This window comes from Daphnia pulex, chromosome 8, assembly GCF_021134715.1.
Source record: "Daphnia pulex isolate KAP4 chromosome 8, ASM2113471v1".
Classification (NCBI taxonomy): domain Eukaryota; kingdom Metazoa; phylum Arthropoda; class Branchiopoda; order Diplostraca; family Daphniidae; genus Daphnia; species Daphnia pulex.
In genome coordinates this window covers 6,055,869-6,068,270 of record NC_060024.1, presented here as the reverse complement: position 1 = coordinate 6,068,270, position 12,402 = coordinate 6,055,869, and the positions used below count along the sequence as shown (strand labels likewise).

Sequence of the window (12,402 nt, the reverse complement as noted above, 5' to 3'; positions counted from 1 at the left end):
GTTAGTGCATTTTTTTTTTCATTTTGGAGACGGTGGTAAAACCTCACGAACGAGTAAAACGAACGAGTAAAACCTCTAGTGAAAATGACAGCTTTGATCAAAGTAAAGTTCCATTTCAAGGATTTTTCTAGCTATTTTGAATTTTGATTTTCACCATGGCAACCTTTTGTCTATGTTCGTCTGCTAGTAAACAAAAACAAACCACCAAGTCAATCAAGTAGCCGCGACAGACCCCGAAGAAACGAGCAAACATAACATAACTCTGAGATGGACACAGCGTCCTTGAGAAACATTTTAATGACGACCCCCGAGTCCATTTTCCCAGAGTTTTTTAGTCATGTTTTTTTGTTTACCCCGACCCCCATTTGACAACACAAACATTCGGGGAAAAATGGTGACCCCCGAGACCAATCCCCGAGTTTTAGTTCCCCAAACGAGTTTTGGTGACGCCCAGTTGTTGGATCGTTGGAGTTGCGTTTGAAATCAGTACAGAAACGACAGGAAACAGAATCAGACATGGAAAGGGACATTTTGTGTTTTCTCAAAGGTAAATAATTCATTCATTCCACCTTTCCTTTCAGAACTCAATTAATCAAGCAGTAATACAGTATGAAATTTAGATTTTTCATCTGAGTAATTTAATCATGTCAAGTGAATTGATTTATTGCAGGCGGCTATCCCCACTTGACTGACAAAATTTTGAATCTGCTAGATGCACGCAGTTTGGCTAACGCTGAGCTTGTGTGCAGACAGTGGAGATCCTACATTGCTGACGGAAGGTGTTGGAAAAAATATTTGCAGTCCAAAAAAGTGAAGCCAAAAGTGTATTCTATTAAATCTCAATTGATTCCTTTTAACTCTTATTTGTCAGGTCACTAGCATTCCAAATATTTTCAGTTGGGCTGAATGTTCTAGAGATGTCGAGTCTGATAGGCATCACACTAAACAAGACTGGATGAAAATCCACAATTTTTATCAGGTTTTTTTTTCTTAAAAAATCAAATTTCACATACCAAAATAAATAGGAACCTCTGTTGAACCTACTAATTAAATCTGATCAGAAATTAGAAGATAACTGGCAATCAGCCTCATGCAGACAGCAGGAAATAGTGATTTCTAAAGTTTTTTGTTTATCTGTGAACGCCTCGAAAATATTCACCGCCGAATACGACCAAATCGAAGATGAATCTCTCATAAAGACCTGGAATAGAAAATCTCTTAATTGTGAAAGGGTGAAAAATGAATTTCAATAACATTTTATGTACTCTGCTTTGGGATCTAACTTTATACTTGATCGTACAAATGTAAATTTTTACGCAGGTTTTCACGGAGGAAAACAAACTTCGCGTAACCAGCATGGATTGCGACGATGATTTCCTTGTCACAATGTCAATCAATTCGCCTCGTTCTTCCGTAGCAGTAGGAACACCTAAAGTATCTACTATCTTTGTTCGTGAACTACAATCTGGAAAAGTGGTAAATTTCAAAGTGATTCTTAGATTTGCATTGGAAAGAGCAGAAAGAGCTTTTAATTTTCTCCTTCTTTGCAACCTAAATGTCTTTACAGCTTCATAGGATTATGGCCAATTTTGGGTATTTTGACCTATACAGCCGATATAATTTCAAGGTCTGCTGTGGCCATGGATGGCTCATCAGCATTCGAATTGTCAGTCAACAGCAAAACGCCAATTTGATCCCCCAGGTACGTCGTGAAATATTTATCCTTTGCTCCTTTCCTATCAAAGCTCGTCAATTAAATAAAATTATTGTGTTTTATTGTTAAATATTGAATTTAAATTTAGGATGATGTTCTCAAATCTCGTCTAGATGTATGGCGAATGACAAATGCAAAGGAAATTGGAGCCAAAGGCACTGTGTGTCTTGGTCCCATTTCCAAAAGTAGTTTTGGCCATCCAGATCCAGTTCTCATTGGCCATGACGAAAATTACATCGTCGTTCACCGCAGCGATCCGCCTCGTTTTGAAGTCGTATCGACATCTTCTCTGAACCTCACCAGGACCATCGACGCTTTCGATTACTGTCCCAGTGCTAAGTTCAAGGACGGATTGATTGTGTCGGTTTCCACCCGGTTTCCCTCCCAGATGATCCCAGGCACCACCTTTGGCATGATCAGGTTTTTGTTCATTAAATAGAAAAATATTTTATGCTATTAATGGTTCATATAAAAAATTTCCGAATTTTATAATTGAAGGTTATGGGACGTGGAAACGGGTTTGTGCTTGCGAGAAATTCAAGATCCTATATTACAACAGTACAGTCGGGATCATCAATTTGGGTGAGAATGAGCAACGCAATCGCTCCTTTAATAATTCTTATTTGTTTCTTGAGTGTCGTCAATCGGTCTCCTATTTAACTGTTTTTGATGCCCTTAATCCAGATTCACCACCAATTATCTAATCACTGTACCAAATGTGACATTAAACAAGAAACGAGTTTATCATATCCGCGATCTCAGCGTTGCCATGGATTTGCACAGCAATCAGACGAACACATTGACTGTCCTTGCAACTCTTGAACGGGTTAGTAGAGGATTAAGTAATACTAATGCATGCAGTCTACTTATGGGTGATTGATTTTCGTCGTTTATATTTTTCAAGGATTGGAATCTCGCGGCGTGGGATCCTTTTATAGTTGACGATTTCCAGCTCATTTATAAAAATCCGAATTATAAACTTGTCGTGCACAGTTTTGCTCCACAAGTTTAACGAGTGGATTGCAGCGTTCCTAAAATACCCTTCAAATGTTACTGTTAGCGTCCCATAACATGAGCTATTTTGTTTTGTTTTTACTTTTGGTGTCGTTGAAACCGGATTAGAAATTTTAGAGTCACAGCTTTTCACAGTTTCTCCCGTGCACAGCATTTTGCAGTTTGATTAAGTGAATAACATTTTCGAAATATACGAACTAAAGTACTATAGATTTTGTGTGGTGTTGGTGTATTTCTGGCTATTATTGACGATTGAAAGAAATGCCCCAGAAATATACAACAAATTGCATCAAATCCAGTTATCAATACTTAGGCTCATCACCATTTAGGCTCATTATTCGAGGACGTCATTTTGAAAAGATATTTTCCAGCATAAGACGAAACCCTACTGCGCAACGCAGATAAATAAGGGAAATTTTTTCTTCTTGGACAAACCGACAAAGTGGTGAAATAGCTGAAGATAGACTGCTCACGCTCAGACAAGGAGAAACGAGAAATGATTGGGATATAGACCTTTTTAAGATTCCTCGGTGTAAGCAGAGCGAAAAGTCGTGCGGCTAGTCGACTAGTGCGCACCATGGCGGGGGATAGCCGTAACTAGCTGCAGACTTGGCTTGATTCTTCGAATCACCTTGTTGTTCCCGGATAGACTTGACGGGTAAATCGTGCCCGAGGGAAGAATAGGGAGGAAAGGAAAGAATGAAAAAAAGAGGGACCAGACTTTCCTTTCCTCCCTATCCGCCGAACAACAAGGTGATTCGAAGAATCAAGCCAAGTCTGCAGCTAGTTACGGCTATCCCCCGCCATGGTGCGCACTAGTCGACTAGCCGCACGACTTTTCGCTCTGCTTACACCGAGGAATCTTAAAAAGGTCTATATATGTAATAAAGACGAATACAAGCTAATATGGTATTTCAAGCTGTAAATGGTCTAACTAAATAGGTTGAAGTATAGCACAAATACTTGGTAATTGCACGCTGCACAGCATATTGCAGGTTTTCGAATTTCGATGGATCGATGGAGGGACCAATCAAATGGCGATCGGAGTAGAAGACACATCGAAATCAAGGCCTGTGACGAGATGGCAAGCGACCTTTATACCTTCATATGAAAAAGACCGCGAATTCTGTATAAATGTCACATGTTGAAAATTAAAATGTCCCAAAAGATACAAAAAACAATATAATGTTTGCAAATGAAATTTCTCAGGAAAAGTTAACAATCGTGAATCGTTTCTTGATTTCTTCAGCAAAGTTTTATTTCAAGGATTTTTCTAGATATTTTGAATTTTGATTTTCACCATGGCAACCTTTTGGCTTTTGCCTATGTTCGTCTGCTAGTAAACAATAATAAACATCAAGTCAAGTGAGAACGGACTGATCTCGCTGTCGGAAAAAACCGATCCTCTAGTGAGGAAAAACGGATCACGTCATAAGATCACACACATGATTGGATCATAGGATTCATCGGATATCATAGACACTTCGGATAGGACTAGTGTCCCGTCCTCTTGCCTAATTAGTTCATGCTATTCCCCGAGTTTTACTTTCCCGAATTTGAGTTTTAGTGACGCCCGGTTGTTGGAGCGTTGGAGTCGTGTTTGAAATCAGTGATGGAAACAGAAGTAGACATGGAAAGGGACATTTTGTGTTTGCTCAAAGGTAAATTCATCATTTCAGCTTTCTATTATAACTCAATTTAGTGTCTCAAACAGTAATTCAGAATCAAATTTGAATTTTTTGTCTGAATAAATTGATCAAGTCAAGGGCACTCCTCACTTGACAGAGAAAATTCTGAATCTACTGGATGCTCGCAGTTTGGCTAATGCTGAGCTTGTGTGCACACAGTGGAGATCCTTCATTGCTGATGAAAGGTGTTGGAAAAAGTTTCTGCTGTCAAAAGAAGTAAAAACAAGTTTTAATTTGATTAATGCTCAATTGATTTTTGGAAACTTTTATCGTTAGGTCACTAGCATTCCAAATATTATCAGTTATTGGGCTAAACCTAAAAGCGGCGAGGAGTCTGGCGAACATTACTGTAAATCAGAATGGTTGCGAATCTTCCGTTTCTATCAGGTTGATTTTCATAAAAATCAAGTGTGACTTACCCATAGTAAAATAAGAACCTCTGTTTTGCATGTCAATTGAATCTGAAAGAAATTAGAAGCCAACTGGCGAACTGGCTCTTGCGGAGCGAAGACAGTTAGGATTATTAATGAAGTGATTTGTTTCTCCATGAACGCCACCAAAATATTCACTGCCGAATATGATAAAAACAAATTTCTCATCAAAACCTGGAACAGAAATCTTCTATATTGCGAAGAGGTGAAAATGAATTTAAATGGCATACTTTGGTATTTGAGTCCATTTTACTTCTACTTTTTTTCAAACACTTTAAGCAGACATTCCAAGACGAAGGCCAATGGCAATCGGTCAGCATGGATTGCGACAATGATATCCTCGTCACAGCGTCGATCAAGGGCGTTGGTGATAGTTTCATTGATCCAAACGCAAATTCTCTCGTAAATTATAACATCATTGTTCGTGAAATAAAAACTGGAAAAGAGGTAGGCCTATCTATAATAAATGGGGTTTAAATGTATAATAATAATTAATGAGTCCCTGATTGACTTTCAAATATCTCCGTCTGAAACTTTTTTTAAATATCTTATTATGACTTAAATATTCTTACAGATAAAAAATATTGTGGTCGGTCCGTCGCGTTATTTCGGTCAGTATGAAACTGCATTTAAGGTCCGCGTTGGCCATGGATTGCTCATCAGCCATCATCATCAACTTCAATCTCCACCTTCATCTGTGCGATGCAAATATCCTCCGCTTTCAAAGCTCGCCTTCGTATTTTAATTGTTTCTCATTTTAACCAATATTTAGGATAATGTGGTAAAATCCCGTCTGGATGTATGGCAAGTGACAAAAATCAGAGAAGAAGGAACCAAGGAAGGAACAAACAACCTCTATATTGAAGTTAAACCGGTTGAACCTGCTGATGGCGCTGTGCCCTTTCCTAACGTTCTCATTTCCACTTCCCAACAAAGTTCTACTCATCCAATTTTCATTGGCCATGACAAAACTTATATCGTCGTTCACTACAACAACCCTCCTCGTTTTGAAGTCGTATCGACGTCTTCTCTGAACCTCACCAGGACCATCGACGCTTTCGATTACTGTCCCAGTGCTAAGTTCAAGGACGGATTGATTGTGTCGGGAAGCACCGGCACCTCTGCCATGATCAGGTTTTTTCCCATATTCTTCTTCACGTAGCCTACTTGCTTTTACGAGTTGATTGAAATTGATGGTTTTAAATTTTCTATTGCAGGTTGTGGGACGTCGAAACGGGTTCGTGCCTGCGGGAAATACGAGAACCTTGGATATGTAGCGATATTAAACTAGTCGGGTGAGATCAACCAAAAGAACCGCGTCCTTATAGAATTTCCGCTGACTGCGTTTTTTTTTATGCCCATAATAATCCAGACTCACTGCCAATTATCTAGTCACTGTCCCGGGTCATCCAGACAACAGGGAAATGAAAATCCGCGATCTCAGCTCTGCCATGGCTAATAGTCAGACGTCCGATTTGACATTTCTTGCAACGCGTGAAGTGGTAAGTAGAGGACTAAATAACTTAATTACTGCATGCAATTCAACTTATTATCTGTGTTTGGTGGCTGTGTCATTTTTTTTTTGGGGGGGGGGGGAAGTTGATAGCTGACCCTGACTCATGGCTCGATCGTTTCATAGTTGACGATTTCCAGCTCGTTAACTTTCAACAGAAACAATTCGTTGTCTACAGTTTTGCTCCAGAAGTTTAGTGAGCGAATGGTGTAGAGCGTTCCTAAAAGACCTCATCAAATGTTACAGAGCCATAGTGCATATCTGTGGGCGGTCCTCAATATGATCTGTTTTTGTTTGTTTTTTTCTTTTTTGATGTTGTTGAGCCTTGATTAAAAATTTATGAGTCACAGTTGACAGTTTCACCCACGCTCAGCATTTTTGCAGTTTAAGTGAATAACATTTGAAATATTCGAAAGACACAGTAGCTACTTAAGATATTGCATGGTGTATATTTCTGGCTATTTGGAACACTGAAACACAGCGGGGTAAAGTGTGCATTAATTGAGCCATTTATTGGATAAGTTGCAGAAATGCAGATGTAATAGCGTATCGATCGTCTCATTATGTGCCCCAGCGAATGACCCAAAGAATTTAGATGCGCTTTGACTTTAAGCTAGAATCGGTTCTCATCTCACTTCCCCCCAAAATAATTTTAAGGATTTAAAAAAACAGATTGCACATCATCATCATTACGCTCATTATTCATCATCACTCTATAGATCAAAACAGAGGTTTTATGATATATGATTTTAGAAGTCGACAAGATCCTCCCTATTATCCTGTTGTATTGCGGATCGATGTGCTGGTGAAATTATTTACCCCCCCCCCCCCCCCAAGAAAAAACTGGAGAAGTGGAAATTTGTGGAGAGAATTTCAATTTTGCAAGTTCTTAGCAGTTCTTAGTGCCATTATTCATCCCTTCAGCCAGCTATTACACATCACCCAACCTTGTAAGTCCACTAAACCCAGCTAAAATAAAAATGTTTTCCGTTAAACCATTTTCATTTTTTAGATATTGTGTGGTCCATTTCTTGCTATTCGATACTCTGAAACACAGCTGGGTAAAAGTGTGCATTCATTGAGTGATCTATTAAATAGGTTGCAAGTGGAATTACGTTCATCGATTGTCTAATTATATACCAAACCGAACGCCCCCAATAATTCAGATGTGATTAAATTTTAAAAATAGTTTGTTCTCGTCTCATTTCCTTAAAATAATTTAACGACTTAAAGAAATGCCCTAGAAATATACGACAGATTGCATCACATCCAGGTAAATACTAAATGGACTCATCACCATTACATGCTTGTTATTCGATGACGTCATTTTAAGAGCCCGCATAAGACGGAAGCGTATTATTACGTATACGTAGTTATTAAGTTAGTGAAATTCTTTTCTTTTCGAAGATGGTGGTGAAACCTCATAAGACCTGGTGAAAGAGAAGACAGCTCAATCGCACAGACAAAGCGAAATAAGACATGGTCGAGATACTGGGCTATGTGAAAAAGGCGAACACAAGCCACCGCTAAAAGCTAAAGACGACATAATTTTGTGTATAACTCTAAATAAAGTGAAGTGAAATAATATTTCTATTGCACAGCAGAAAATACAGATTTTCGATGGATTTACCAACCCACTTTAACGGGTTAGTCTAAATCGGTCTAAAAATGGCTATTATTACTTTATTAGCTATAATAATCCAGCGGATGTGATCTCACCTGTCAATCAAATGGCGATCAAGTTCACTTCAAATGGTGAAAATATTACGGAATGCGACGCATCAAAAGCAACACCTGTGACGTGATGGCAAGCGAAATTTAACTTCATTTGAAAAAGAGTTTTACTTTCATAATAGTATCATGATCGTATTGCTTTACCATTTTTTGTGTAAAATAACCTTCCGTGAATTCATTCTAAATGTGTATCTTAAATGTCGCAAAAGATACAAAATACAACATATAATGGTTTATAACGTTTCTAGCAAATGAAATTTATCCTGAAAAGTTAACAATCGTTTCTTCAGCTTTGATTTTAACACTGAGTCCACCACTCAATCAGGCCAAAATTGGGGGTTTTGGGGGTTTACAATTTTTGGAAAAGGGTGACGAAGGCATCGCAGCCAGTCCCGGTATAACCCATTTTGTGCGGAATTTTACGGAAAACCAAATGGTGAAATCCGCAATGTTCTAGCTAGCATAGTTTTTAAGTTATTCAATAAAAACTAAGGGACTCCCCCAGAAATTGTAGTGTTTTTTCCGATTTTTGACATCAGTTTTCGGGCAAACCAGACCTTTAAAAAAAATCTAATTTTTTAGAATGAAAGATTTTGCCCCCCTCCAGAGACATCTCGCCCCGTTTTTATTTTAAACGGTTATTAGCAGAGATATTTGCAATTGAAAATCTTTGAAATTTTTCGTCATTTTCTGAAGATTTTCGCCATTGACAGACGTCATTTCGCCACCCCATCTAGCGGCCGATTTTAAAAAAAGCAAGGGAGATCTACTATTCTTCTGGCCATTAATTTTTTTTCGAACTTCAACTATCGATAGCCAACCAAGCCCAGCAGTTTTACATCGATTCCATTCTTTTCTCAATCATTCAATCATTCAATCAATCAAAAATTAATTACCAGAAGAATAGATATGTACGGGGACTGGCTGCGATGCCTTCGTCACCCTTTTCCAAAAATTGTAAACCCCCCAAACCCCCAATTTTGGCCTGATTGAGTGGTGGACTCAGTGTTAAAATTAAAGTTCCATTTCAAGGATTTTTTTTCTAGGGATTTTGAATTTTTATTTTCACCACTGGCAACCTTTTACCTATGTTCGTCTGCTAGTAAACAATAACAAACGCTGCTGAGTAGCCGACAGACTTCGAAGAAACGCAAAACATCAAATAACTGGACACAGTGCCCTTGAGAAAAATTTTAATGACGACCCCCGAGTCTAGTTACTCAGAGTTTTAGTCAATTTTGTTTACCCCGACCCCCATTTGACTACACAAACGTTCGGGGAAAAATGGCGACCCCCGAGCTTAATCCCCGAGTTTTTGTTCCCCGAACGAGTTTTGGTGACGTCTGGTTGTTGGATCGTTGGAGTTGCGTTTGAAATCAGTACAGAAACGACAGGAAACAGAATCAGACCTGGAAAGGGACATTTTGTGTTCTCTCAAAGGTAAATTCATTCATTTCACCTTTCCTTTCATAACTCGATTAAACTGTCTTATGTTAATCGAATACTTAATTAATCTGTCCATGATAGCCAGCGAGCAGCGACCTTTACTTAATGGTTGCAAAAAGAAACCGATTTGATGACGAAGGATTTGAATGATTTTTACCGGTGAAATCTCATCATTTCCATGCCGGTCCGACAGGGCAATAGCCATAAAGGGCTATTGCCCTGTCAGTGCTAAAACCCCCATCTGGTGATGGCTTTTGGTAGCCTTTTTGAATCCAAATGAATGCTAACTAGAATTGTCAGCTCACCTGCGTTAGCAAGGGATGTTTGCGATTTTACCCTTTTCGAAGGACCGCCCACCAAAAATGGCGTGGGGTCCGTTTTAAAATGGGGGGGAGCTAATCTCAATTTTGAAGTGAGATTACGGGGTGGAATTATTATTTTAAAAATATAAAACAAATACCATGAGAATCAGCGTGAAAAACGGATTCTAATGATATTTTTTTCAAACGAATCCCTTATTCATGCACCAACCCTATTGCCTAACAACTAACTGGTGGGTGGTTGTGGTGATGGTGGGTGGTGGGAGTGGGAATGAATATTGGGCGAGGAGAGGTGGGTGATGAGGTAACAAGGAAGAGTTAGAGTTAGGGTGACTATTCGGTACTAGCGCCCTTTTTTCCCGATACAACGACTTAAGTACCCAAATAGCTCTTTTAGTAGATTTGCACAAGCCAGTACCCTTTTTTCAGTAGCAAACCGCCACTGTGCGTTAGCGGAATTAATCGTGATTCCCACTTACAAGTTACAATAAACGGGCGGTAGCGTTTTGCACCCACTTGAGAGGGAGAAACACCGTTCTCTATGGCGTCGCTAAGTGCTCCCTCCTCTGGATGTAAGCTTACTTGTTTGGATAGCTTAAAGAAATCGTGCTGGAAAATAGCAAGATACTGGGTTTAGGTTGAGATTGAGCGAAGTTGATTCCTTCCTAGTCATGAGAAATTTGCACATAAGGAGATAAGGTATTAAACAAAAACAAAAAATATATATCCAAAAGGTCCAAGTACTACAATCATTGAAAGCTTTCAACATATGTATTTGAGGCAAATCCCCTCTTAATGATGGCAATTCCTGTTACAAGAAAAAATTTACTTCCTTTCTAAGGTTTTTCGATAAAGAACAATAAGATATTCTAATTGCGTCGTCAACGTAGCCAGACCTGCCAACTTCAACGTAGTTCCAAGGGAGGTCTTCCGATTCATAAGCTTCTTTATCTGTTAAAGTCATCAATTTTTCACGGCGTTGATTATTTTTTCCAGTCCGCAATGATCTAGGACAACGACTTGTTCAACAAAGTAATCAGTTTCTGCCTCAAATTTGTTTGTTAGGCACATATTAAACCGATCCCATCGGCTTTGTTTCCGCAACACTTCCGTGTGTGTTTTTCAACATGCATCGGCATGACTTCCTCACAGTTCACACAGGTCTCAAGGCAGACATCGCCTGAATCAGGTTTCCTTCTTCAATATAAGTGAAGTCTTCATTGATTTCTCTGTCCCTTTGCAACGGAAACAAATATATGAATGTTTTTGGCGGAAATAGATTTCAACTCATTCCATCAACGATTGAGACATCTCCGATGAGGTGAAACAACTTCCCATTTTTGTTTGGATACTTTTAACATTTTAAATCCACCAATGATTTTGGAAAAGAAGCTGGATAAACAAAAAAAATGAAAAATTTCGAGTTGATTATGACAATGCATTTCATACCTTTCAATTTTCCCTTTTACAGTAATTTTTTCGTCCTGCTAAAAATTATCAATGTCACGTCCCACAGACCAATTTTTTCCATCAAGAAAGTGTCGTTTGAATTTTGGGCATACAACGAAAGTTTCTAACAAATCTATGCTTCCCTTTACAGTAGGATAATTATTGGAATACAAGTTCGAAACAATCCTAAAAAAAGATCCGAAAACGTATCGTTTTTTAATAGATTTTCGTATCTCTTCAACCTTTTTAGCAAAACGCTTCCTAGCACCCCTTTTTTAGCTGTTTTTTTTGCAACTGTTTAAGATTTCTCTTTTTTCTTGGTCCTTCTCCGGTTGATGTTGACGGCTGGGGATATATAAACGTATTTGCTTAGTATTGGTGCTTTTAACAAGAAGCTGCCTCTTCCCTACTAAGAAATGGACGTCCATGGTATATCAATGGGATGTAAATTGTGTGATCTGGTATATCCCATTAATAAGTAGCTGCTGTGTTTGGGCTTCCAGATGCCAACGGTATAGTACGTCTACTATAGCACTATTACCAAGGGAAATTAGTACAAGAGCCCCTGATAAACTGCGTCGACTAGCCCTACCACTAAGGAAGGTTGCATAGGAGCGTCTTCAGAGCGGCTAATAAAAGAATAAGTTGTTTTAGTGCTTAGCGCTAGTGCGCGCTAGTGACCGATGGTCCTTCACAATCTGAGCTATTTTAGGGCGGCTATCAACGCCTTCAGGGACATCTTCTAAAATTTAAATAGTAAAATTTGTTGCCCAAGCATGTATATTAAGTTTTCTTACCAGCAATTTTTTTAGTTCAAGTACAGAAGCCTCCTTTGATAAAAAATTTATATTATTAATGGAAAATTGAATCAATACAGGACATGTAACGACAAGAACTAAACAAAGTCTAACCAATTTGAATTTATGTGTTCGCTTCTACCTCTTCTTCACTCGTATCATCAGACGTTGGATTGATGCTGATAAGGGTCTTCATCTTCAGCAGAAAATGCATTAATATCATAACAATACAAATGAAATACAATAAGAACAACATAAATATTTTGAATAAATTAGATTTAATTTTTCAACAAATT

The 12,402-nt window shown here is 38.5% G+C and overlaps 2 protein-coding genes across 10 annotated transcripts; both read left to right on the top strand.

The window, feature by feature from the left end:
* Positions 1 to 164: 164 nt before the first annotated feature.
* Positions 165 to 2,938, top strand: LOC124200781 (F-box and WD repeat domain-containing 11-A-like). Its single transcript, XM_046597076.1, has 10 exons — positions 165 to 547; positions 671 to 810; positions 872 to 979; positions 1,062 to 1,232; positions 1,321 to 1,476; positions 1,568 to 1,702; positions 1,803 to 2,134; positions 2,213 to 2,296; positions 2,399 to 2,540; positions 2,619 to 2,938. Exons 1-10 carry the CDS (start codon positions 517 to 519, stop codon positions 2,724 to 2,726), a joined length of 1,407 nt encoding a protein of 468 aa, XP_046453032.1. The 5' UTR covers positions 165 to 516; the 3' UTR covers positions 2,727 to 2,938.
* Positions 2,939 to 4,069: 1,131 nt separating this feature from the next.
* Positions 4,070 to 8,326, top strand: LOC124200318 (F-box and WD repeat domain-containing 11-B-like). 9 transcript variants are annotated; one of them, XR_006877259.1, is made up of 12 exons: positions 4,083 to 4,389; positions 4,490 to 4,632; positions 4,693 to 4,803; positions 4,885 to 5,052; positions 5,127 to 5,294; positions 5,422 to 5,544; positions 5,620 to 5,981; positions 6,065 to 6,142; positions 6,220 to 6,349; positions 7,114 to 7,310; positions 7,373 to 7,633; positions 7,768 to 8,311. XR_006877259.1 is itself a non-coding variant. In XM_046596521.1 (10 exons), the coding sequence occupies exons 1-10, from the start codon at positions 4,341 to 4,343 to the stop codon at positions 7,795 to 7,797; spliced, it is 1,359 nt and encodes a 452-aa protein (XP_046452477.1). In that variant the 5' UTR covers positions 4,083 to 4,340; the 3' UTR covers positions 7,798 to 8,326. The 9 variants fall into 9 exon arrangements, 5 of the variants coding, with proteins under 5 accessions (XP_046452477.1, XP_046452476.1, XP_046452473.1 ...); XR_006877260.1 differs by having other exon boundaries at positions 7,114 to 7,633; positions 7,768 to 8,006; positions 8,065 to 8,311; XR_006877261.1 differs by having other exon boundaries at positions 4,070 to 4,389; positions 5,130 to 5,294; positions 7,114 to 7,633.
* Positions 8,327 to 12,402: the final 4,076 nt, after the last annotated feature.